The 25,561-nt window shown below is 45.3% G+C and overlaps 6 protein-coding genes across 8 annotated transcripts in view; 2 read left to right on the top strand and 4 right to left on the bottom strand.

Annotated features, from left to right (window-relative positions):
* Positions 1 to 8,875, bottom strand: part of arap2 (ArfGAP with RhoGAP domain, ankyrin repeat and PH domain 2) — a 50,717-nt gene extending 41,842 nt beyond the window's left edge. The window contains exons 1-7 of the mRNA XM_085906485.1: positions 8,704 to 8,875; positions 7,058 to 7,795; positions 5,924 to 6,000; positions 3,254 to 3,330; positions 2,937 to 2,992; positions 2,094 to 2,390; positions 1,233 to 1,302 (exon numbers count right to left, since the gene is read on the bottom strand). Of these exons, the coding sequence (XP_085762611.1) occupies positions 1,233 to 1,302; positions 2,094 to 2,390; positions 2,937 to 2,992; positions 3,254 to 3,330; positions 5,924 to 6,000; positions 7,058 to 7,758 (1,278 nt within the window). The 5' untranslated portion in view covers positions 7,759 to 7,795; positions 8,704 to 8,875. The remainder of the gene's footprint in view (positions 1 to 1,232; positions 1,303 to 2,093; positions 2,391 to 2,936; positions 2,993 to 3,253; positions 3,331 to 5,923; positions 6,001 to 7,057; positions 7,796 to 8,703) is intronic.
* Positions 8,876 to 8,934: 59 nt separating this feature from the next.
* Positions 8,935 to 11,484, top strand: LOC147059986 (membrane-spanning 4-domains subfamily A member 4A-like). The gene is made up of 7 exons (XM_085906492.1): positions 8,935 to 9,082; positions 9,890 to 10,008; positions 10,093 to 10,200; positions 10,322 to 10,375; positions 10,444 to 10,596; positions 10,746 to 10,868; positions 10,935 to 11,484. Exons 1-7 carry the CDS (start codon positions 9,019 to 9,021, stop codon positions 10,998 to 11,000), a joined length of 687 nt encoding a protein of 228 aa, XP_085762618.1. The 5' UTR covers positions 8,935 to 9,018; the 3' UTR covers positions 11,001 to 11,484.
* On the bottom strand, positions 11,262 to 13,870 carry slx1b (structure-specific endonuclease subunit SLX1B). Its single transcript, XM_085906491.1, has 5 exons — positions 13,338 to 13,870; positions 13,195 to 13,246; positions 12,139 to 12,456; positions 11,491 to 11,688; positions 11,262 to 11,390 (listed from the first exon to the last, which is right to left on the bottom strand). The coding sequence occupies exons 1-5, from the start codon at positions 13,508 to 13,510 to the stop codon at positions 11,316 to 11,318; spliced, it is 816 nt and encodes a 271-aa protein (XP_085762617.1). The 5' UTR covers positions 13,511 to 13,870; the 3' UTR covers positions 11,262 to 11,315.
* A 367-nt stretch (positions 13,871 to 14,237) lies between these two features.
* LOC147059984 (bolA-like protein 2) lies at positions 14,238 to 15,069 on the top strand. The gene is made up of 4 exons (XM_085906493.1): positions 14,238 to 14,380; positions 14,568 to 14,632; positions 14,702 to 14,799; positions 14,880 to 15,069. Exons 2-4 carry the CDS (start codon positions 14,570 to 14,572, stop codon positions 14,977 to 14,979), a joined length of 261 nt encoding a protein of 86 aa, XP_085762619.1. The 5' UTR covers positions 14,238 to 14,380; positions 14,568 to 14,569; the 3' UTR covers positions 14,980 to 15,069.
* Positions 15,070 to 16,600: 1,531 nt separating this feature from the next.
* Positions 16,601 to 18,886, bottom strand: LOC147059983 (protein C-ets-1-like). Of its 3 annotated transcripts, XM_085906489.1 has the most exons (8): positions 18,744 to 18,886; positions 18,508 to 18,627; positions 18,235 to 18,438; positions 18,092 to 18,166; positions 17,301 to 17,510; positions 17,090 to 17,208; positions 16,914 to 17,018; positions 16,640 to 16,673 (listed from the first exon to the last, which is right to left on the bottom strand). In XM_085906489.1, exons 1-8 carry the CDS (start codon positions 18,760 to 18,762, stop codon positions 16,659 to 16,661), a joined length of 867 nt encoding a protein of 288 aa, XP_085762615.1. In that variant the 5' UTR covers positions 18,763 to 18,886; the 3' UTR covers positions 16,640 to 16,658. The 3 variants fall into 3 exon arrangements, with proteins under 3 accessions (XP_085762614.1, XP_085762613.1, XP_085762615.1); XM_085906488.1 differs by having other exon boundaries at positions 16,601 to 17,018; XM_085906487.1 differs by having other exon boundaries at positions 16,601 to 17,018; positions 18,235 to 18,627.
* A 142-nt stretch (positions 18,887 to 19,028) lies between these two features.
* LOC147059982 (glycogen phosphorylase, muscle form) lies at positions 19,029 to 25,168 on the bottom strand. The gene is made up of 20 exons (XM_085906486.1): positions 24,803 to 25,168; positions 24,138 to 24,239; positions 23,994 to 24,072; positions 23,822 to 23,925; positions 23,535 to 23,666; positions 23,296 to 23,407; positions 23,140 to 23,222; positions 22,348 to 22,491; positions 22,180 to 22,272; positions 21,960 to 22,106; positions 21,728 to 21,891; positions 21,549 to 21,663; positions 21,276 to 21,377; positions 21,067 to 21,214; positions 20,927 to 20,985; positions 20,656 to 20,797; positions 20,363 to 20,570; positions 19,906 to 20,040; positions 19,765 to 19,831; positions 19,029 to 19,581 (listed from the first exon to the last, which is right to left on the bottom strand). The coding sequence occupies exons 1-20, from the start codon at positions 25,043 to 25,045 to the stop codon at positions 19,438 to 19,440; spliced, it is 2,523 nt and encodes an 840-aa protein (XP_085762612.1). The 5' UTR covers positions 25,046 to 25,168; the 3' UTR covers positions 19,029 to 19,437.
* Between the last annotated feature and the right edge of the window lie 393 nt (positions 25,169 to 25,561).

Here is a 25,561-nt window from a genome sequence, read left to right as displayed (position 1 = left end):
CAAACCTTGAAACCGCTTAACTTTGTCTTAAGGAAAGCCCGCTAGCTTAACGGCAAGACGTAACGCAAAGCGCCACAGAGCTAACAAGCTAACAATACTAGCATGGCTATCACAGTCTTTACAGTTGTTTTAGTCGCTGTAAAACAAAAATGAACCACTTAACCATGTCGTATGAAGGCCTGCTAGCTTAATGCTAACTCATAACGCAAAAGAGCTAACAGGCTCACGGAAATAGCATCGAGAACAACGTGGCTGATTTTCTGACACAAACTGCTCAGTGCCCAATATATAATCCCCACAGGCGAATATTCTTGATGCTTTGCCATTCTGACCCCTTCATGCCCAAGGCGCACACATAAGGAGAAGCAAAATGTCCGTTGAAGTAAAAGAGTCTCATTACTGAACAGCACAATGACCTACTAACCCGTGATATTAGAAGGCAAAAACTGCTCAAGTCGTAAAGAGTCGTTACGACGAGGGCAATATTTCATAAAAATATTGTTTAGCGCAATAATGCCACTTGCAACATGCAGACTGCAAAAAAAGTGCCATAAATGACATCACATGTTTTTATATGAGCTTGTCCAATCAAGCGTAAATGCATCCAATCGAAAAAAAGTATAAGAATCAAAAGTGGGGCACAAAAGTGGCAACTTGTCAACTCTTGCCTACAATAAGCGAAACGCCGCATAATGGTCAGTAAAGTGCTGACTCGTTCGGCGCGACCCTTCCTGAGGATTCTCGTTCTGCCTGTCCTGATAAATAAAGCGACCGTCCCCATTGAAAGATGCCGGGGTGGGGGGTGGGGGGGGGCTGACGGCGCGTGAGCGGGCACAGAGAGCCGTAATTAGCAAGTGATTAACGATGCGCCATCAGACAGGTCGCACGTCATTGATTGCGATGTGCTGTGGCAAAAAGTCAGCGCAACCTGAATGGGGACATTTGCCAAAAGACATTTCAAGGGACGGCATCTCTCTTCAGCTGGTCGAGCCGCGGTAGACGAACACTCGGCGCCCCCTTTTTCGCTATCCGATAATTGGTCATGTGGCAACGTGGCTGTATTTTACTGTATGGCCGGCCGGGCGTGGGAAGCGCCGCTCTACCACGCTTGGCTTAAAGTCACTCTGTCCTTGCTCTCCTCCCTGCGTTCGCTAACGATGATGAGGCGGCCGACGGGACCGGGGATATCGATTTCTTTTGAGCTCTAGCGTCCGGTGGCTGTTCAAAGTTACCTTGTCGCTGTTGTAGTAGGCCAGGGTCTCGCCGTCGAAACGCACCCACCGCCGCTGAAAGACGCACTTGCTGCAAAAAAAGGGAGACGGACGTCAGGCTTGAGGGAAGCTCAAGCTAGCTGTAATAATAAAATAAATGATCATAAATTATGAATTAAAAACAAACAAATAAATACCGTATTTTCCGGACTATAAGGCGCACCGGACTATAAGGCGCACCTTCAATGAATGGCCCATTTTAAAACTTTGTCCTTATATAAGGCGCACCGGACTATAAGGCGCACCATTAATGCATCATGTCAGATTTTTAATCCAAATCAAATCATTCTCCATTTTATCTTTTTTATTTGAACTTCAGACGCAACAAATTACTTAATAATCACAAAATAATGATCGATTGTCTTTTTGATTCATGATTCGTAGTCTTCAGCTGGCCACTTATGATTGATTTCATGACACAATGCTTCAGGCAGTTTAAATTGAGGAATTAGGTCCATATATAAGGCGCACCGGACTATAAGGCGCACGGTCGGCTTTTGAGAAAATTTGGGGGTTTTAGGTGCGCCTTATAGTCCGGAAATCACGGTCGATAGAAATAGAAATAAATAAAAATAAACAAAACTAAATAAATACAAATAATAACGAAATAATTCTATTAGTTTGCCTTCAGCATCCTAAAAACAACAGCCCATAATCAGAAGTCTGTCAAATACATCAGCAAAGGATGATTATTACAGCGGAACTTTATTTAGCTTTAAAAAACATGATTTGGAACCACAGTCATATTGATACATTTATCTTCTGGTAGCATTTATACCTTTGTAGGGCTGAGTGCATTCATCAGCTGTTTGGTCTACCTACCCTTGAGGTGAAAGTTTGTCCAGCCAGCCCATTTTCAGCACTTGAGGTTCCGTGGCGCCGTAAAAGCAAGCGTAGGGGGAAATATCGGGCAGACGGTCGGCTTGGGAGTAGAGCTCGCAGTCCGCCGTCACGGCCGAAGCAGAATCCCGATCAAAGGCCGCTGGGCCGATGGAGCCGTACTCTGCCGGACTTTGCGCCAAACTTGGCAAAAAGCCGGCGCACTCTTCCACCGTGGCGTAGTCATCTTTGTAAGGGTCCGGGACGCTCGCAACGGGAGGGCCTTCCTTGTCTTCGGATCTGCGGGTTGCATGAAATGAGCCAAATGAAAAAGATGTGCAAGTGGAACAAGTTCTTCAAATTTTATTTTATATATGTAATAGAGTAAATCATGGAGAAAATTTTTTTATGACATTTTAACATTTTTATGATTGTATATTATTATTATATTAAATATATTATATATTTTTTATTATTATATCATTTTTTTATGAATTGGATTACATCCCCTGAAATCAATTTAGCTATGCTTCTGGACAGGAAAATAAAATTGACAAACACATTTTGTTGATTCTATCAATGAAAAACAACAGTTTATTCATTCTATTGTCACATTTATATTGTTTAATGCTTCAAAGTTAGACAGTTGCTCCTCCAATGACATTGTTTATTCACAAACCTCTCTGGAAAAAAAATTGCTATTTTGATAAATTGAGAAATGGACTCCATGAAACAAATCTATCTTGCTTGGAAACATGTTTACCCTCAAAACACAAACATGGTCAGAAGTGGGGGTTTTTTCTGAAGCCTTCCTTCAATTTGCAATATTAGAAAAGCGGTGGCTACCTTAGCTTCTTCTCTCTGACCGTTTCCTTGGGCGCCGCTTCTTTGCCACCTTGCTTCTGGAAGGGGGCACAGAGCAGATGAGCATCAAATGAAAAGAATGAAAGAAAGAAAGAACCGGTGATGGCGTTGTTGCATTAAGCCGTGCTAACTTTAGCGGCCGGCTGACATTTCTATTAACCTCCGGGGCAACAGAGAAGCAAGCGCCACTCTGTTATGTGACAACATTAACGCTTTGGCCTGTGATGTTCTTCCGGAAAAATCAAAAATACATCTGTACCTCTTTGGTACGCACCAAGTGGGAGTGGACGGCGTCTTACCGGAATGCTTTGAGCGCTGTTGTACAGGAAGGTCTCTCCGTAGGGAGCGATGGGCGTCAAGGTTCTGTGAAGTGGAGCTAGAAAGGAGACAGGCAGACGACACACAAAAAAAATGCTGCTGAAAGCAAGACGAGATCAATCCTCGTGGATTTGAAGCATTTTGATGAACAGTGGCGGGGAGGACAATTTTCAGACTGAGTAATTATTTTTTGACTTTTGTACTTTTTACTCCAATCAATTGTTTAATGAGGTCAGCTATAAGAATCGTTTGCAAACCTAAAAAAACCCCACCACAATTAAAAAGAATTTTTCTTGTTTTTCTGTTTTTTGATTAATATCTTTTTTTTATTTTTATTAAATCAATAGCGATGTTGCATTTTTGGGGCAGTTCTCAAAGCTACCAAAACATTACGCTAACAAGTATTAAGCTAATGCTAGCCGTCAACAAAAAAACGCTACGCTAACTCAGCTACATCGGTTTGAGTAACGTTTTCGATAAACTCTACCTGGCAGAGCCGTTTTAGCGCAACATACTTTTTATTTGAGCATCTTTTGTGAAGCAAGAGACTCTTACATTGAACTTTATTATATTTACTCTAACAGAACAGATGTTACACGCAATCCCTTGAAAACATTCACATTTCTGTTTACTCCTGAACTTATTAAAAAAAAAGCCATTGTGGTTTTCTATGACATCTCTGTCGGGTCAGCCTCTTGCATTATTCGAGTGCACAGCAAGCCAAAAAGTTCATTATAGGCAATTTCTTGTCACGGGAATTCACAACAACGCATGTAACCTGATTTTTGCTCTTAATAAAATTCTACTTTTGTTCTATTAAGAGGAGTTGAATCCCCATCCTTCCACGACTACTTTTTCCAAATACGTTTGGCAAGCCTTGATCCATTCTCTGTTTGCTTCTGCTGAGACTGTAGTCTATGTTTGGTGGGGGGAAGGCAAAGAAGAAGAAGAAGGAGAAGAAAGTGCGGCCAGACATTATTAGTCTGGAGACCCGGGGGCCACCGTGCGTGGGCCGCAGCCCGTCATTGTGAAAGATGACGCCAGCTTCTCCCGAGGACGGCGCAGGACAGAAGATGCCGCCGCGGGCTCCACTAAAAAGACGTCGGAAAAGATCAAAACACCTTCTGACGCATAAACCGGCCTGCAGACAAAAGCGACGGACGGACGGACGGTCAGGACACGGCGACGCCGTCACGTCCTTGAGGAGGACGGCGCTTCGTAAAGACATCACCCGGTCACGTCGTGGGTTTAATCGGCTTCACCGAGGGGGTCCCTCCTAGTGTCCGCTTCGCATCCATCACTTGACCTCTGTGAGTGACAAAACCCCCGACCAGATTGCGCAAGGGTGGCACTTAAGTGGCGCCACTGATTTTCCTTCCCGATCTTTGAACTCGTTCACAGTTCATATCTTTGACGTCTATAACCGTCAATGGCACTGAATGAGTTTAGGAAGGCGTTTTTGTTGAGTCTAACAAGCTTGCTTGGCTTCTTATTGTCTGTATTGTTCCAGATAACAAATCAATCAGTCCTTGTTTTTAAGAGCTTTTTTCTACCACCTTGTGACATTTGTAGGCAATTAATGAAGAAAAATGATCAACTAGCGGGTGAAAACAACAAATCAGTACTGCGCTGCATAAAATGAACTTTTATCCATCGGGTAAATTCTATTTGGAGCAGCGGCTCGTGGGAATGCCGCTGCCTTGCGCACATGCGCAATCCGTGATGGGGAAAGATCCAAGTTGGCGAGGCGACTTTGCGTTTCCCGGCGCTCCCTCTTCGCCGTCGTCTTAGCCTGTTTTGCATCCAGCTCTTCTTCCTTCCTAACAAACCTTCCTCACGTCTCTCCTGTGACTTTCGCGTTCCGTTCGGACCGAGAGAGGAAACTTCTGGAAGAACAAAGACTCACCGAAACAACATCTTACATTGAACTCATTCGAGCAAATTCAGTTCATATCTTAGACGTCTATAACCGTCAATGGCACTGAATGAGTTTAGAAAATGTAACGATAGTTGTAGCCACCATAGCTTTCGATTGAGTCGTGGTGACGCACTTGAAACGGAATTTGAACTTGTGTCTGTGTGTTCATATAGAAGCAAGGTCAAATAATTGTTGGAGAATCGTAAACTAAAAGTAAAATTAAAATGACATGAAGCAAAAAAAAACAAAAAACTAACCAAGCTGCTCTAAAAAGGAATTAAACCCGAAACTAAATTGTAAATGACATAAAAAAAAAATAAAAAAAAAACCAGATTCAGCACAATTAAGAGCTCAGCAAAAAATGTACAAGAGATATTTGAGTGTGAGACCAAAACAGGCTCCTTGGAATTGTTTGCTTCCGGGCAACAATTCACCTGCGGTCCAATCGTTAAAAACCGTTGGAGTGAATCCAACTTTGTCAACTCGTCATCTCGAAAGAGGACAACAACAACAAAAAAGAAAAGAAAAAATCCAGTCCCCCCCCCAAAAAAAAAGTTGTTCAAAGCTACCAGACAAGAATACAGACTCAGGTCTGACTAGATATGAGAGCCCATATTCCCCGAGATGCGCGCCGCCGCTTCCCGCGACGCAGCCGCCAAACTTTCATCCGGGCAAACAAGAGCCCCGCCAAATGAAATATTCATGGCACGTGGCGAACCAATGCGGTGCGTACCTTTCTGAGCGCCGTTTGCACCGGAGGGACGCCCGCAGACGGTTGCCGGGTGTCGGGGCCCGCTTGTTTGCACGCGCCTGAGAAAGCACAATGAAAACAACTTGCAAAAAAGTGCAACACTCGCCATTCAACACACACCGGTACTTGGAGAAAAGGAGCAGAAATAGAAGTATCCGAGCAGAAAAATGACTTTGTGAGCACTTGGTCACCTTAGAGGATGTGACCTGAGGCCCTTTGCTGGAGCAAAAGGATTTTCATCTTCGGAAATGTACAAGTACAGGACAAGTATTTCAAACGGTGAATGTACCAGATTTTTTAGTACTTAGTAGATATGCGTGTAGGCAAAGTAAGCTAGGCTTAGGCTAACCCAAATCGAAGTAAATGTCGCTGGAAATCTTTAAAAAAAAAAAAAACGATAGTATGTGAAAAGTGACTTTAGTATCTTGCTTCAGATTTTGGCGGAGTATTTCAAACAGTGAGTGTACCAGATTTTTAGTACTTAGTAGATATGCGTGTAGGCTAATTAGCAAAATAAGCTAGGTTTAGGCTAACCCAAATCGGAGTAAATGTTGGAAATCTTTAAAAAAAAAAAAATTTTAATTGTCAAGACAGTATGTGAAAAGTGACTTTAGTATCTTGCTTCAGATTTTGATGGAGTATTTCAAACGAGTGTACCAAATATTTAGTACTTAGTAGATATATTGTAGGCTATGTAAACTAGGCTAAGGCTAACCTAAAACTTTTTTTTTTTTTTTTAAAGAAAAACGATTGTCAAAGACTTTAATAGTAACTTTAATATCTTGCTTCAGATTTTGGGGGCGTCAGAGTCAAGATAGTTGATTAGTGGATGACTTGTTGATTGATTTTTGGGGGTATGTTTTTCTCCAATGGAACATTTTCCAATCTTGACACAAAACAACCGCGGGCAGTTATCGGATCAAATTTTGAAAAATGACGGGAAACGGGGAACGCTTTGCTACAGGCTATTGTTGCGTTACTTGGACTGTTGCAAGAGTTTTGCAAGATGCGGCCGGCTCTTATCGGCGATTGATTGTTTTTGTTTGGTCGCCGAGCATGAGTTATAGGCAAAAGCAACGTGAGCGCTAGCGCTGCAAAGCATCCCAGACTACGTACCCATCCTGTCGGGGGATTTCGGGCACCGGCCTGTGCCTCAGCCGATAAGAGCGGGTCGGTCGCGGACCTTTGGGGGCGGCGACGGAAGCGGGCTGGGCGTCGTAGAGGGCGTTGTCTACCATGCTGCAGAGAGAAGAGCCTCCATCCTCGCTCTGGGTCGGGACATCGGAAGGGGAAGGTACAAAGGGGGCGTCCTCCGGGGAAGTCTCCGATGTTGGGAGTGATTCTGCGCTGCTGCTGGACAAGGAAGCAGGGAGATCTTCCGAGGTGGACGCCGGGACGTTTCGACGGGCCGGTTGCGGCGGACCGGAGTCTTCCGTCTGCGCCCCGAGTCCAGCTCCAGCGGGCAAGGTCTGACTCCCGTCCAACGGTAACTGCTGCCGTTCTTTTGGACAAGGGCGCTGACAGGACCCGGCTCTTTTTTTATCCACCAAGAAGACATTTCTCGGGTACGGCCTCGGTTTCTGGACTTCCTCTCCGCGACTTTGGGTCTGGACACCCAGCGCCTCTAAACTGCGAAGGATGCGTTTGCGGTGTCCGGTCGGGAGCACCCGGAGCTCTCGGAGATGCTCGTCCGTCAGCCGGGCGAGGTCCCGCAGAGTCCGGTAGCCGCCCTGCTGGAAGCACGAAGCGTACTGGGAGAGGTGGAGGCTGAGGAGCCAGCGCTGCAGCTCCTGGCTCGGCTCCGCAGCTTCCGACATGACCTTCTAGTGCGTCATCTGGCGGGACTCCGCAATACTGAAGGCAAATCGAGACAAGATTTCGGTCAGGCGTAAAGAGACGGCCGACTCCCGGCGTGATGAGACACGTTTGCCGAGCCGTCCTGGCCTCGAGGCGCCGTACTTTGACGGCGCGGCTTTAAAAGTAAACGACATTTCCTTCTGCTGTCACACACAAGTGTCAGAAATTCAACTTGTTCTCGTTTGAGTTGCACACAAGCGCAACTTCTGCTTTTTGTGGTTGCATATTTGGAATGCAATGCCACGCGTGAGTGCGCATGAAGCACGGACTGAATGGCTCATTATTTTTGGAAGTCACTAATTCGCACGCAAGAAACCATCAGCTCTCAAATGGCCGTAAGAAAATGAAGGGTTGACTGATATGTTTGACTGTGTGTCATTTCTACTAACCACCCCAGCTACTAACTTGAGCCGCATCACTCCAACATGGATGACACCATTTTATTGCATTTTACAAGCATCAGGTGGCAAAACACACACACACACACACACACACACACACACACACACACACACACACACACACACACACACACACACACACACACACACACACACACACACAAAATACAAATACTTTGTTGCACTAATTAAATAGATTAGGATTTCTGGATTGGGGATTTTATTTTTCCAGGGACGCAGCAAACTTGTGCTTAAGACATTCCAATTTTCTACTCAAGCACATTGCAGAGTCCTTAAATCTAGGAAATGAGTCATTTCTACAACTTAGTTGACATCATCTGAACTTTGGCCACCTGCGCGTGTTTACAATGGACGAGTGAGTGCAAAGAAGCCAAAAAGCAAGTCAAGGAGGGGCGTGACTGTCTACTGTAGTCCACATTGCATTTATGCCAAACAAAGTCTTCCTGCTGGACGCAACCGGACAACACTTTAGCGCAGACTCACCTGCACACACGCGGATTTGACCACGCCGCGTTGCCCACTAACAGCTTTTTCCTTTTGCTTTGCGTGATTTGGCGCACCCGCGCGCACTACGCAAGGTTAAAGCGTCCGCTATTTCCGCATCAGCCAACGAGGTGATTCAAGACCCCCCCCCCCCCTTCTTCTCCACCGCCTCCGCACCTCGCTTTCCTAGTGCCAGAAATGTACATGCGCGCTTCCTGGTTCCGAGCGCAAGGTGAGGCCAAGCGTGACGCGCTGCCTCCGCTTGCCCAGGCTTGATCGCCCCAGCCGAAGCCGCCCCGCTCGCGGCCCAATTCGATGCACACGGGCTGGAATGCAAGGTCACGAAGGATAGCCTTGCTTGGCTTGTGGCCTACGATAAGTACGGTATCTGCATCCTGTAGAAATACTGCTTATTCTCACTGTATACAAGATATATAAGATACGTCCTTATCATCTTTTCAACTCATGTTATGAGAAAACACTTTTTTTTTCCATGTTGCACTAACACAGCTGGAGACCGAAATTCAATTGTAAAGGATTTTTTTTCCAACAATGTGTTTCTTTTCACGTTCATCAACACAGCAAAATGTGATAGGACGAATAAAGTAGTTCATTTAAAAAAAAAAAAAATCTGAGCTGGCTGAATGAAATGATATGTAAATGATGACCCGTTTTTCTTGAAATCATTCAAAATGATAAAAATCGGACATTCGATGCTTCATGAATCGTCCTTCAATCGTGGAATGACCCATATTTGAGTTTACATTTGACAATATTGATTGAATATTGCCACCAGCTTCTCCAATTCAACAAAGTTCTTTTTGCTTTACTCTACTGCCCTCTGGTGGGAGAATTGAATAGTTCAGGCTCTTGCAAACTACGGTTCCCAGCAGGCAGCAAGAGGGAGCCCCCTCCATAGGGAAAGTGTGACGTCATTGCCACTGTCGTTGAAAGCAACAATCGAGATTACGCACTTATCCAAAAAGGCACCGCAGCGGTGTCTTTTTTTTTTCTCTGTTAAATTGCTGCAGACTCCGATCATGGCAGGTAAAACTTTCTTTATTGATAGAAGAAAGTGACTTTTAAGTTTAAATTCTGACTTGATGAAATCCAGATGTTCTGCCTTTATTTTTGGAGGGGGGGATTGCAACATCAGCAGCAGTTTGCAGCCGTAACTTTTTCTCAGTTTCAGATGAAACTATTGCGCCGGAGTTTTCGAGCCCAAACCCGCTGGTGACCGTCACATTCCAACGAGATCCTAACAGAAAGAAGAAGTACCTGGAAGCTGAGCCTAAAGCTCTCGGGGTCGGTCCGACTGGCCGCCGCAAGCAAATACAATAGAAATGTTTGGATTTGTAACTCACTTTTTTTTTTTTTTTGGGATGGCAGATAACGCAGATTCTCCTGAGCGTGCATCAGATAGCGTGTAAGAGTATCCTACCGTCCACAGCCCGTTACCCCATCAACACCGTCCCTTACTACGTCGCATTAGTTGTGGTAAGCGGCAACACTTGGCCACGTCAATCCCAAAAAAGGAAGGCGTTCGCTTTGCGCCTAGCCTAAATGAGCGATCAATTCCGAATCCCCTGAAATAAATCGGATGGTTTGTTCGTAACAGGTGATTGTTGCTGGAAGTGTCGCAATAGCGGCAAAGAACCTCCACCTGCCGACGGTGAGTTGGCCGACGACTGCCTTCGTGTCGATGATGCACTTATGCACATCGTGTTTGTGTGTGTTTAGCTGAGGGGCGCTTTTGGGATGGAGATATTGTCCAGTGGCGCCTCCTTCTTCAACGTGATCTGGCTCCTGATTCACCTGGATACCTACTACGATATACATTGCTGGCGCTATGACTACAATAGCACAACAGAGCAAACCTGCCAAAACATCGAAGTGAGTTCAAGAAACAACACTGTTGTAAAAATTGGAAAAATGTGTCCCATGAAGCCATCGACAAAAAAAACAACAACAAATGATTACATGCCAATCTAAATGTAATCTCCGAAACGTTTGACAGAATACAAATCTATTGTGACTTCCAGCGCACGAAGCAACTGGTGTTTGGGCAGAACATGATGGTCCAGGTGGCTTTGTTCGCCATCTCCGTCACTCTGGCCGCTTACGCCTGCAAGGTGGTCAACTGCTGCGGGCCCGCCGGCAAAATGGTGAGTTGACAAGAGGTGGAGCGACCGGAAGGGAAATTTGCTCAAAGGGGCTTTTGTTTGGAGCAGCCGGTGATCACGGTGCAGACCCCGCCGCCTGCCGGGTCGAGTCCTGAGCCCGACCCCTTGGAGTGACGTCTTTTCCTGAGAGATGACCTCCTTTGTATATATTCCCGCATTTACTCACCTCTCGGTCACGAGTCCAGTGTTCGAGATCCGAGTCGTACTTTTATGCGCTGTGTCTTCCAGGAGCACTTTACCCATGCAGCTTGACGTTTATGATGTCAATTGAGTGCCAAAAATGGAGTTTTGATATCCTGTAAAGTGCCTTTTCCATTGTGAACTGGTGTGTCCCTTTAACGTGGATTTCGTACATGTTGTGATTTGAACGCGGGATTAAATAAAACACATTTTATTGTGTCGTTAAAAACATGACAGAAAACAGAAGTCTTAAATAATGTGGGAGGGTAAGCGGATTGTTGGAAATGGTGTGTTTTTTCTCCGCAGTTCATTTGTCCGGTTGTCCTGTGGGAGACGGAAAGTCCCCGTGAAGAGATTTCCCGTCAAATGTGCGAAGATTATGTAAGACGCTTGATGTGTGTGAGAAGTATCAGTGATGACTTACGTGGGATGCGGACGAGTCCGCGCAACCTTGCTTGAGGCGGACGAGGTCCCCCCATAGCACGGCGCGGCGGCAGGACGGACAGCGGCCTTCCACGGGCAGCAGGTGGGACGGCTCGGGCCGCAGGAAACGCTTGGCCAGGCAGATGGCGTGGCTGCGCATTCCGCACGACGCGTGGACGCAACTGAGCTTTTCTCCAGTCTGAGGGGAGCACAGGGCCGGGCGATTAATCCTTTTAATGCCGATTCGGCCGGGCCATTTTCTCCAATCGCACGGGTCGATTGCGGCGAAGTAAGGTTCGAATACACCCGTGTGGATTATTTTGTCCTGGTAGGGTAGGCGGCAATTTGATCAATTGTTCAACCCTATTATTTCCATTGCACACATTGTTGTTGTGACAATGACTTGTTTTACTCTGTCTGACCTTTTCAAGAAACTATTTCAAAAGTCGGAACACACTTTTTTTCTCAGATGCATGTAATAGCTGTCAAATAATTCATTTTACATTTCCGTTCCACTCCATCGTATTGATGACATTCTAATAGCGCCTTCCACTGAAGGCGATCTTTTCATTTAAGGCGAAAAAACAAAGGGCCAATGAGAAAGCCTGATAAGAAATGATGAAAATCTGGGCGAGGTTCAAGAACTCACCATGACCAAGCCTTGGCAGAGAAAACACCTGGAAGTCACCTCCTGCTCTTCACACGTGTCCACCAGCCGCCGCTTCTTGGCTCTGACGGGCCCGAAGGCGACGGAGATGTGCGGCGGTGGGCGCAGAGCGGGCTCGAAGTCCACCTTGTACTCCTGCTTGAGCCAGCGGGCCGTCAGCGGAAGCCTGCTCCATGGGGCCACCCGCAGCATGTTGGAGACCACGCGCCAGTGGAACTGCAGGCTGGACTCTTTCCTGGTGCGGCGGGAGACGTGGGCCAGACGCCTGGAGGAGTGCGGGTTTTGCCACGCCCACTCAAACTGACAAGACACAATCCAATTGGGTGAATTGCGTTGCCAAGTCTGGGGCAACATTCAAAGGGGACTTGTCAAATAATATTCGCTTTGAACTTGTTTGCATGAATAGAGCTATTAAGTAGCAAAAATTTAATTAGCGGGATGAATTGTATCAGCGGGACAATTTAATTGGAAAAAAAATAAATAAAAAATTGGCAGATCTTTTTCAAATGTTTGGGTTATTTATTCTACAATATGAACACATTTCAATATGGGACAAAGAAAATGCCAAACAAAAAAAAAAAAGAATAAAATAAATATGAGCCAATGTTCACCATTTTTTTCTTTCAAAATGAGCTGTATTTATGAAATACGTCCATAAAATACAAACAGGGCAGTAAAATAAATCATTTTAAATAGGACCATTTTAATTCATGACAAATATTTTGTCAGTCATCTAAACTGAGAGCATAATGACATTTTTGAGTGATTATAGTTTTTTTTATTTAAAATTAACCTATTTTACATTTTAAAAAATGTTTATTTCATAAATGTTAGACAATTGTAATTTAATTATTAATAACAGTTGAAAATGTGCATTAGGGTCAGAACAGCAAAACATTTTAGCTGAGGTACAAAAATAATTTTAAAAAACAGTTATATTTGCATAACATATTTGATTAAAATAATTTTCATAATTAGAATGAAATTCATCATTTTTTTAATATCATTAAAACACAAAAGAAAAATATATGGGCTTACTGTCAAGGCAGCAATGTCCGAGGGAAAGCCATGAATGACGAGGACCATCTCCCTGAAACATAGGCAAGGTGTCAAAAATGGAAGGACGGGATTGGAACAATGGAGCGATGTCGAGCTTCTGTGCTCTCCTGTGCTGTCCGCACCATGGTCCTTTGCCGCTGGTCCTCTTAGCACCTCCTTTGTGTCGCCCGGCGTTGTGTTGTCGAATCCTACGTTCGGGGTTCACCGTGAAGCCGATGTAGATTCGCCCTTTAAATTTGGGGTTGAGGCAGTACAGCATGTACACGCCAAAGAAGTTTGCCACCTCCTCCGCCATTCAGCGGGCTTTCATGAAGGCTAAAGACCACTAAATTGTCTCCATGTCACCAACTTGTGTTTATCTGTTTAAATGGAATGCTGACAATATTCCATCCTCGAGATTTCAAACATTTCGTCCGATTCATAGGTAAACAATCATTTGAGGTGTCCATAATATTGCCTGTAATTAATTATGTAAAACTCTGTCACGCCACGAGATTGATCAAGAAAAAGTCCAAATATTTAAGTCTATATGATATCGTTTAAGGCATTTGGATATCCCTCAAAACAAAAAATATATATTTTGTTTCTACCTGAAGGTGCATTTTGTGTCAGGCGTTAACGGATATGCCACTTCAAAAATATGGACTACAAAAAATAATGAATGTTGCAATCCCTGCTCAGTGATTGGATCGTTCAAAGGGCAGTTTTGAAACTGAAATTTTAAACTGAAATAAAACGTTTAAAAACGGACGCTATACTTTTAGTTTTATCCAAAGTAATACGTCCAATATATATTAGTTTTTTTAAATATATGTATATTTTTTCCAGACGTCGCCGCTTGTAAACGCAGGTTCTTTTAGTAGTCTATAACGATTGCCTGTTCTTAAATTAAGATTTTGCTTTTCTATTGTAAGAACAGAACAAAAAATATATACTGTTATGCTGTTTTTGTTGGGTATTTAGTTATATGTATAAAAGAGACGTGTTTTCCCCCCTCTGAGTGAGAAGGAACATGTCAAGTCAGGCATTCAACGAATCGTCTCGAGAAACGGGCAGAGGATCTGATTGGCTGTGATGATGCTGATCCCTGCGCTGCGATTGGACCTTTTACAGGACCACATGTAACGAAACTGAAATCATCAGGAAGTGGAGCTCGAACGTTTCGGTATGTCATTTATATTTGTTTAAACGCTGCATCATTTTGTGATTGATAAAACAATTATTAGCCTTATTTTTTTTAACTTAATTTAGATTGTAATCTATCATACGAGTCACGTATTTGATTATCATATTTATTCAATGAAGGGTAATATTGGACAGGACATTAAAACATAACTTGTTTTCTGTTGCAGACATGGCCATAACACCTGATCACATCCGGGATAAACTTAAAACGGATCTTGCGGCGGATTATGTGGTCGGTTTGGGTTTATGCTCATTCAATTAATAGCATTTGCATGATGCATCAACATGACTATTTCTGCAGGACGTGGAGGACATGTCCTCCAACAGATGTGCAACGAGCTTTAAAGTGCTTGTAGTGTCTTCCCAGTTTGAGGGCAAGCCTCTCTTACAGAGACACAGGTATACACACAAGTGGACTGTCAAATGGCATAACTTGACCAGATTTTGAGATAACATAATCCACTGTGTATCGTGTTTAGGATGGTGAATACCTGCTTAGCAGAGGAGCTAAAAGACATCCATGCGTTGGAGCAGAAGACCCTCACGCCAGAACAGTGGGAGAAACAAAAGCCCAAATGATATTGTACTTATTTGGATTGAGTGTTAATCACACCAAGAAGTAGAAGAATGCATTAGAAAATGCTGCTGGCAATAAAACGGACAACTGTTTCTCGGTTCCCCCTGTCCTCGTTTTTTTTAAAGCAACATGTATGTTTTGTTTTTGATCACGTATCCAATTGCAGACCATGATTCAAAATTGATCAGTCAGTCGGCGAACGAATTGATTTCACGCTCAGCTATCTGAGGAGACAATGGTGACATCACAGCTGTCTGTTATGTAGCCAAAAATATGGGACAGTGGGACCACTTGAAGCCATAAATAAGTCTTTATCATAAAAAAAGAAAAGAATGCTGCCATATCACAAAACCTTACATCTGCGCTAAAACTTCTCTGAGTCAGGTGATGAGGTGAGCATGTCCGTTTTTTTTTTGTTTTTTTTTTTATTTGTGTGGTTGTGTTTCCCTAAAGAAATCCATTTGCATGCATTTTGTATTACTAAGCCATGTTAAACATTTATTCTCAAATCAGTGGACGGTACGAGGTATGCGACAGCGCTCGACTGGCTTCTCGGGCGGGGGACACCCCAAGCGTGAAGGCAGCGTTCAGTCAACGGTGAGACACTGTTACCTTCCATTACGTGTTTTATTTTCACCCCGGGGGTGTTTACCAACGGGATTGGTCACCTTCTATTGACAGCGATGGCAAATATCGGGAGATTTTATGCCCAACGCACACTTGACACTTGGTCATGAGGACAAAGAAACCCCCGGCCGCCCGCCCTCTTCCATTAGGGAAAGTGGCGGAAGTAATCCGCACACACTCACTCGCTGTGTGCCGCCTTGCTCACTGATTTGTAAAATTCAATCAGCTTGTGATTTCATGCTAGAAATCCGCCATCGTCTACATATGGTATCACGCGGACACACGCCTGGTCCGTAAACAAACACAGTGCCGCTCAGCTTGCAGATGAAAACGATACGGACGGAAGCAACCGCTAGCGGCATTTAAACGCTTCTCGCGGGCTCTACTGATCAGAGTGGAAGCAAATAAATGCTATTTGTTTGTCTTTCAAAGCAGTGTTTCTAGATATTCTGGGCATGATATGCACTTTCCCAAAAAGAAGACAAACTAATGAGGTAGCAGTTTTCAAAATAGAATAGAAGTGATATTTTGATTTCCCAAAGAAAAAAAATAGTGCATTTTTCTAAAAAGACTAAAATAATTATTAATTAATGTTTTCATTTTCCAAAAAATGGAATGAAGAAAATAAACTATTGGTGTTGCTTTGTTCTAAGCAGAAGAAAATATACGCTTTCCTAAAAAAATAATAATAATAATGTAACAACATTTTGGTTCTTAAAAAATTCACTTTCCGAAAAAGATTTGACACATTTTTGGTTCTTAAAAAGTAGACAATTTTGGTTGGAAAGAAAACAAACAAATGGTTCCTCTTTCCAAAAGTGAAGACAAACCAGCAATATATTTCAATCGATAAATATTGACGTAGGTCTTTTCAAATGGTTGACATTTCATCTGAACTGTCATCAAATCTGTTCCTTTTTTAAAAAAAAAAGCATTTTGTTACCTTTCCTGAAAAGCAGCTTTAGGACCCAGAAGATTGTGAAATCCACAGAAGCCCACCCCCGCCCCGCACATCGCACAACCATGTGTGTTACATTCGGCGGCTTCAGAGGACTTAATGGAAGAAAGCCTGTGAATGAACACATATGTTCAATTAGTCCAACGAACAGCTGAGCTTTTTCACCTTCTATTTACATCAGGGGGTGGGGGGGGGATTTGGTTGATGGCATCCTCCGGCGACAATAACCCGCCCGCCACCCCCAAATTAATTTGCGGTCCCGACGTCTAACATGGCGTGCAGCTCGCCGGGCTCGTATCCCAGCAGCCCCTGCAGGTTGCAGACGAAGCGGTAAACGTAGCGCTTGCCCACCGTCTTGCGGATGATGTTCTTGTCGTAGTAGTAACGCAGGCCGCGGCTCAGCTTTTCGTAGTTCATCTTGGGCTTGTGTTTCCGGCGGCCCCAAAGCAGCGCCACCTGGGGGTCACAATAGTTTCTCCATTAACCGGAGCTTTCAGGGGGCGGGGGTCAAAACCGTCTCATCCTACCTCGTCCGGGTCGGTCAACTTGAACTCCCAGCCGTCTCCGGTCCAGCTGATGCACGACTGGCAGCTGCGGTCGGTCAGAAGCTCCAGTAAGAACTGCCACAGCTGGATGGGGCCGCTTCCTGCGGGCGAGAACGAGAAGCCCGAGATCCCGGTCATAGTCGTCCTCCTCCGCCCGCCCGCCGGGAAATAAGAAACCAAAGCCGCAACTCACCGGTGTAACCGGCGAGGATGGCTGCAGGGATGACGGCTGAGCCGACGTCAGCCTTGTTGCTGACGTACTCCTTGAAGGTTTTGTAGGGTTGCGTTAGAGCAAAGGTGTCCCCGTAACGGCTCCCGTCCGCCGTGGCTTCCGTACGGTGGACGCCGCCGCTCGTCCACATCAGAGCGCTACCGTGAGACATCTCGGCTTCGGAGTCGCTCTCTGAAAGCGGAAAACCGGAACGGGGCGCTATTTTAAGAAATGTCAAAGTCCGTTCATAGTTTGCGCCTGTTTATCTCCACATTTGGACCACGTGCCCCAGGTCAGAGTCATTTTTGTGGTCAGTTTCCCTCGGAGGGCCGTTCTGATTGTCAACGTCTTCTAGATACAGTATAGGCTACAAAACAAACTGATGAATAACTAGTTTTGAAATCAGAGAGGAGTCAAAACAGTTTCAAAAAGACACATTTTACTTGTTTCATTTCACATATTTTAAAAAGACAAATTAAATAAAAATAGCATGTTTTTAAAAGTGAAGACAATTTGTAATTTCAATAATGAAATAAATTCAAAAGTTGTCTCGCAGGCCACATAAAATGATGTGGCGGGCCGTATCTAGCCCCCGGGCCTCGAGTTTAACAACGAGAGTTTTTCCTGTTGTGACCATTTTCAATTTTTAAATTAAATTTCCAAATTGCTCAACACCAAAAATTCAGGGGATTCATTCAGGCTACTACATATTAAGAAAGTTCCACCTAACTGCAGATTTGCCATGAGAAAATTACATGAGCGCAATGATGTACCTTTATTGTTTGGAGGCTGGCAAGGAGATGACACGACGTACATTGGTAGCACAGCACCGCAGTCTCCGTCGTGATCTGGAGATGAGAAGACGTTCAGCGGGCCACGCGGAGAAATGACAACTTATACGGGTCAGTGTTCGAACCCCGTCTCATGATCTCCAAGTGTTCCCACAGAATCTCGCCGGCGGTGCAGTCGGACATGAGGCTGAGGAAAGCCTCGCGGTCCAGTCGACACAGCTCGTGACCCCGCATGCCCTTCAGGTCCGAGCCCAACGAGTGTAGCCCGAACTCGGCTCGGCACCAGTCCAGCCAGTGGTTGACCTCCCATTCGGACCATAAAGTGGGATCTGTCAAGGAAACACGTCGTCCAAACAAATTCAGCGACAAATCCTCACACTCATCATTTTGATCTTCACCTTGAGGGAAACGATGGGCGAGTCTCTCCTGGGTGAAACCGGAAAAAGTGGCTCTCAGAGCCTCGCACAGAACCTCTTTGCTGGTCGGGGTGAGAGGCGGAACCTCCAGGGGGTCCATCCCTGTCACACCAAAATTGAACCCCAATCATAAAATGAGCATCGAGCAACCCGCATGTTGATTTTCCATCAAATGATTTTATTTTGAATAAATCTCAAACAAAAAAAATGAATCTTACCATAAACGCCGCCGTCCATAGCAGTGTGACAACAGGTGAGACCTGAAGTGGAAGGCGACTGGCTGGGAGGGGGCAGATGCTTTTATTATGACGGAGAGAGAGGGGAGGGATCTTGCGCTGAGTGACAACTGTCAATCACTAAGGGAGTGGGAGGGGCACATACGTTTGATACATTGAGAAAATGACTTTCATTACCACCCGACCGCTGCTAATAATCAATTTGTAAATTCAGCATGGGATCAAATCAAGATTACGGAACCGTGAAATATCGCACACACAAAGCGGTCGACTAAATTTGCCGTTTATTGACAAACACGGACAGACACGGAAGTCAGACGTGCAAATGAAATGGTTACAACAGTACATGGATGGAAATTGAAATATACAGAAAACCATTATTCCTTCAATGGAGTCTCTCTCTCTCTCTCTCTCTCTCTCTCTCTCTCATTAGCAATTAGGCGCTTTTGGATCATCTAAGGTGGCAGCGTGCAGAAGAGCCAAAAAACCGGAAGACAACTTACAGTAGAAGCTTTACAGTGTTTTGGTGTGTGTGTGTGTGTGTTCCCAGACGAGATTCAAGTAGGAGTTAGTACAACAGCATACTGGCTAGGGTTTCTCAATAGAGGATGAAAATGTCGAGCTATAACAGTGCGAGGCTACATATATATTTTTTTGGTGTGTGTCTACGTGCACTTTAGTCGTCGGGGGCGGGGATCTTCTCCAGACTGGGCTCCATGCCCCAGATCTCCCTGGCGTACTGGGAAATGGTGCGGTCGCTGGAGAATTTACCAGACGAGGCGATGTTCCGGATCACCATCTTGGTCCACTCTTTAGGGTTCTGGTAAAAAAACATAATTGAATAAAAATTTTAAAAAAAATAAAATAAAACTAATAAATAAAAAGAAGCACTCAGGCTGAACCATTTTGAAACGGAATCTGATCCTGATTTTTTTTTTTTAAGTTTCCCCAGCCCTGCTCTAGGCTGGTCTCTTGAGAGCGACGGTGTAATTTCGCTACTGACCTTATAGAGGGCGCTCACTCGCTCCTGGCACTTGATGTAATCCTCATAGTCTGCAAACACCTTGAACCTACGACAGGCACACATCTGAGGTGAGATGATCAATCTAGCAAGGAGGTGCGGTGCCGGGGGTGGAGCGGGGACCTGTCGTGGTGCATCAGCATGTTGACCAGATCCTTGAAGAGGTCCACCTGCTGTGGGCTGAACATGCCCGCTGCGATCTGCGACACAGCCTGCTTCAACTCAGGGATGCGGTTGTAGTAGGACATTGCGTCATATCTGGGGGGGGGAAGGCGGGTGTCACAATTAAATTATTATTATTATTTTTTTTTTTACAAGACCAAACACGAGAATATTTTATTTTCAAAGAAAAAATTGCATTATGATGTTCAAGTCAAACTTGTGAATTTAAAAAAAAAAAAAAAAAAAAAAAAAACCTTTATCATAATGTTATGCCTTTAATGGAAAATTAGGCTGTTTTTCTGGTTGGGGAAAAATAATATTTAATAATATATATATATTTTTTTAAAAAACCATTGTCATTACATGCTTTGGAGAGAAAAAAAAAAGAAAAAAAGAAAATCAGCAGGCATCCCCTCACCCGGTTTTGTCCATCGCTTCCACGTCCTCCACCCTCATGCCAAAGATGAAGAGGTTCTCCTCGCCGGCCTCCTCGGCCATCTCCACGTTGGCGCCGTCCATGGTGCCGATGGTGAGAGCGCCGTTCAGCATGAACTTCATGTTGCCGGTGCCCGAGGCCTCGGTGCCGGCCGTGGAGATCTGCTCGGACAGATCCGCCGCCGGGATGACTGCAGATGCGAGAAGGATCATCTCCACGTCAATGCTTGGACGCACTGCCAACGGAGACGTTTAAATAAAAGAAAAAAAAAAGACCTTTCTCGGCCAGAGTGACTCGATAGTTCTCCAAGAAGATGACCTTGAGGCGATCTCCCACCACGGGGTCGTTGTTGACGACGTTGCCGATGGATGTGATCAGCTGGATGATCAGCTTGGCCGTGTGGTAACCCGGAGCCGCCTGGAGATGGACAGCAAACCAAGATTGGTTGTTGTTGATTCTTCATTCAGCCGGCTGATTTCAATTTTTCTCTTTGAAATTAAAAAGTCAAAAAAAAAAATTCACACAGAGAGAATTTCGACTATTTACCTTTCCTCCGATCATAACGGTCCTCGGGGTCCAAGCCTTGTTGGGCTCTTTCCGGATGCCTACATTTGGAAAAAAAAAACCCGAGAGCTTCATGTCTTGTCTTTGATTTATTTCATTTTCTTGCCGGAGGAAATCCTCACGGTTGTAGAGCGTGATGATGTGCAGACAGTTGAGCAGCTGCCTCTTATACTCGTGGATCCGCTTCACATGCACGTCAAACATGGAGCTGGGGTTGATCCTCACGCCGTAGTGCTCCTCCAGATGGGCGGCGAACTTCATCTTGTTCTCCTGCAGGGGGAGACGTTGGATGGGAAAAAGTCCACGGAAACAAAGCTTGCGCCAGTCTCACCTGTTTGACTTTGGCCACGTCTCGGATGAAGGCCTCGTCGTCCACGAACTCCAGCAGCCCCTTCAGCAGGTCCAGGTCCCGGATGTAGTCGTCGCCGATTCGCTGCGGGGAAGAAGCGTTTCATTTTCATGGGGGAAGATGAGACTGTAATGTTGATTTGAATTCTATTCAATTTTCAGTCGGAATTTTTAAAAAAAAAAAGGACAAAATGAAAGAAATGTCTCCAGGCAAAATATGCTTTTCAGCCTGACACACTAAATTGGGCCAACAAACCTCAGCGATGACATCAGCCAGTCCCGGGTTGCACATGAGAAGCCAGCGCCTGGGCGTGATGCCGTTGGTCTTGTTCTGAAACTTGTGAGGGTCCATCTCGTAGAAGTCCTTGAAGCTGCGGGAGAGGCGGACGCCGAGTCATCGAGCGAGCCCGAGCGATCGGGAGGCGGCGCGCTTACACTGTGCTTTTGATGATTTCCGAATGGATGCGGGCCACTCCGTTGACGGCGTGCGAGCCCACGATGCACAAGTGCGCCATGTTGATCTTCTTGACGTCGCCCTCTTCGATGAGCGACATGCGGCGCAGCCGCTCGGCGTCGTCGGGGTACAGCTTGGCCACGCGCTGGAAAGTGCGAGCGAGAGCGTGACGTCGAGTCGGAAGGCCGGGGAGCGTGGGGCGGCTTCATCCACCTCCAGATGCCTCCTGTTGATCTCGTAGACGATCTCCAGGTGACGGGGCAGCAGGTTATGGAAGAGATCCACGGGCCAGCGCTCCAAAGCCTCGGGCAGCACGGTGTGGTTGGTGTAGGCGCAAGTACGCACCACGATGTCCCAGGCCTGCCGACACATCCCGCGCGTTTCGTTAAGCTCGCCGGCACGCCGTACAATCCCCAGTCCCGACTGGACGGACCTTCTCCCACGGGAGCTTCTCCACGTCCACCAGGATCCTCATCAGCTCGGGGATGGCCAAAGCGGGATGGGTGTCGTTCAGCTGGATGGCCACCTGGCGACATGAGGGGGGAAAGAAAATAGGAAATGAACAGGTGGCACCGGAGAACACGTCGACGGCGTCCTTCACCTTGTCGGGCAGCGCCGACAGATCCAAGCGAACAAATTCGGTGGAGCCGAACTTGGAGGCTTTGAATCGGCGGACAATGTCCTGGAGCGTGGCGGCCACCACAAAGTATTCCTGCTTCAGACGCAGCTCCTTGCCCTCAAAAAACTGACGTTGACAAGAAAGATTTTAGAAAGAGATTTTTAGGCCATTGCCAATTCCATTATTTGCAAAAATAAAATCCCGATTGCCGATTGATGAGTTGATTCATTTTGAAAATATAAAATTGATCAAATATGTAAAATACAAAATAATATCACTAAAAATAAAATATATAATATATATATATATAAAAATTAAAAAAAATTAAAAATCCCGATTGCCGATCGATCAGTTGATTCATTTTGAAAATACAAAATAGACAAAATGTTTGCAATGTAAAGCAAGTAAAATATTTTTTTTTTCTTGTCCCTTTATCTTAACTAGCAGTCAGGACATTTGAGCGTTTTACAAAACATTGTCCTTAGTATTTGCTTAACTCTTAACAGGGAGAAAATTGGGCAAAAATTGGTCCAATTTTTAAATCCATGTTGAGAATAATAAGTAAAAGGCAAAAACCTCAAATGAAATAAAAGCTTTAAAAGCGCTGATTAAATTGTTCAGGGGGGGGCTTGTTTGTTTTACAAGTGTTACAACAATCAAAAATAAAATCACCTAAGAGCAAACATTAGCCGATTAATCGATCGGGCCCTGATTTTAAATTAAGGGGGGAAAAAAAAAAAAAATGGACGCTTACTTCCAAAGCATTTCACTCACATTGTCATTCGGGTAGAGAACCCTGGAAATGTTCTCCGCCAAGTTCCTATCGAGCACCGCTTGGATGTAGCCGCCCACGTTGACTGACGACGGCAAAGCAACACAAAGCGTGAGATGGCGTTTGGCGAGACGGCCGAGCCACGGGACGCTACTCACAGTCTTGGAGGTTGAAGTCACACGGCGCCTTGGCCGACCACAGCCTCATGGTATTGACGATGTTGTTTCGGTAGCCGGGCACGGGCGTGTCGTAGGGGAGAGCCAGAACCATCTTGGATAGAAAAGAGCCATTTTTCGGACACATCCGACGGTTATCTCGACAACTTTTGCTAGCGAGCTGCAAAATCTAGTGCTGGGCCAGTTTGGACCACTTCCTTCTTTCCTTTGGTCGCACCTACCTGCGTGTCGACCCATTTGACGCCTTCGGCCGTGTGTTCCACCCGCCCGTAGAAGTGGACCGGGCGCATGTACTCGGGGCGGGCCTTCTCCCAGGGATTGCCGTAACGCAGCCAGTCGTCGGCTTCCTCCACCTGCATCAGATAACAATCAACCTTTTTTTTTTACAGAGTAATTTCCTTATGATGATGAATTGAGGATTAGTCGATGATGAAAATTGTGAGCGGCGGCCCTATTCGAGCGGCTGAGAAGCTCGCCATCCGATTTTAGCCACGGGAAGTCGTCATACCTGCCGGCCGTCGACGATTTTCTGATTGAATATGCCAAACTCGTAGCGGATGCCGTATCCGTAAGCGGCCAGGCCCAGCGAGGCCATGGAATCCAGGAAACAAGCTGCGGACGGAAGGGGACAAGAAGGTTTTGAATCCAGAGGATAAAAGTCAAAGGCTCCGGGAGCTCACCGGCCAGCCGACCCAGCCCGCCGTTGCCTAGGCCCGCATCCTCCTCGATGTCCTGCAGCTCCTCCATGTCGAGGCCCAGCTGCCAAACGCCACCGCACAGATGATTAACGAGCGAGCGAGCGAGCGAGGCTTCCGTGGCCTCACCTGGTACGTGGCCTCGTCGCAAGCGTTCTCCAAAGCCAGGTTGACCATGGTGTTCTGCAGGGTCCGGCCCATGTAGAACTCCAAGGAGAGGTAGTAGACCCGCTACATTAAAAAAGGCAACATAGGTGAAAGGCTTAGATGTTGAATAGGACTTGACATCCTCCCGACAGGGCTCTTCCATCTTCTGTGGCCATTGTCTTCATTTGGCTCAGACAGAAAATATGCAGCGCGCAGCTTGCTGTGCTCCAGACAGTCAGGTCGCACTGGGGAAGGGCCAAGTCTTACATAAGCATTTGCCGTCCACACTCTCTGAGGGATAAACGGGATTTATTGACTTGAAGCCAAAACAGGCCTCTAAAGGGATGGGGAGAGCACTCTCTCCCACAGTCTGCCTCTCCCTCTCGCTTCCTCTCCCTCATTTCTTAACTCCTTCCTGCCTCCCTCAGAGAAGGATTCTCATCAATTTCTACCGCTTTTCTCTCACACATCCTTTATCTGTGTCTTCTCTCTAATAAAAACCAAAAAAACAACAACAAAAAAAACACACACACACACAGGAGTGACATGCACGCTGCAGAGCCCCCGCCCCCCTCCGTCCCTTCTCATCCGAGCGTACGTGCCGACCGGACTGCGGCACCCGAGCGACCCACGTCCGTTCCGCTTACCTTGGGGTCGGTCTCGTAGTAATGCTGCTGCGTCCGTATCCAGCGTCCTACTAGGTGGTCGCGGACGGTGTTGGCCAGCGCAAAGTAGTAGTCCCGCTTGGTAGCCACATTGCGGTCCTTCACCAGCGTAAAATGAAGATGTCGGTTGAAATTTAGCTTGAGGTCCGCGACGTTCTCTACGCCGGCTAGACCCCGAACCGAAATTTGTTTTCTTTTTTCCTGGTCCGTCAAAGGTTTAGACATGGCGACGAGAGGGTTCGCGACGGAATTAGGTTTTCAATTAACACCTGTGAAGCGAGCGCAAAGTCGGAAGTCCGCTCCCTGCGGTACTTATACTACACGGCAAGTTACCAGAAGCAAATGATCCTAGTTCCGCGTTGTCCCTGTCAAAATAAATGCATTTCCGGAAACGCTGCTCTCGACCCGATAAGTGCGTCACGAGCCTCCGCTTGTGGAATTATTAGTCATTTATATATATATATATATATATATATATATATATATATATATATATATATAAATGACAAAAAATTCCATATATATATATATATACATATACACAAATATATATGCATATATTTGATTATATATATATATATATATATATATATATATATATATATATATAATCAAATATATGCATATATATTTGTGTATATGTATATATATATATATATATATATATATATATATATATATATTCATATATGCATATGTACACATCAAATACTATTAAAAGAAATATGTTTTACCCATTTC

Source organism: Syngnathus leptorhynchus, chromosome 2, assembly GCF_054491065.1.
Source record: "Syngnathus leptorhynchus isolate UIUO chromosome 2, UIUO_Slep, whole genome shotgun sequence".
NCBI lineage: Eukaryota > Metazoa > Chordata > Actinopteri > Syngnathiformes > Syngnathidae > Syngnathus > Syngnathus leptorhynchus.
The sequence above is the reverse complement of the archived record's forward strand: the minus strand, read 5'-3'. Positions and strand labels throughout refer to the sequence as shown.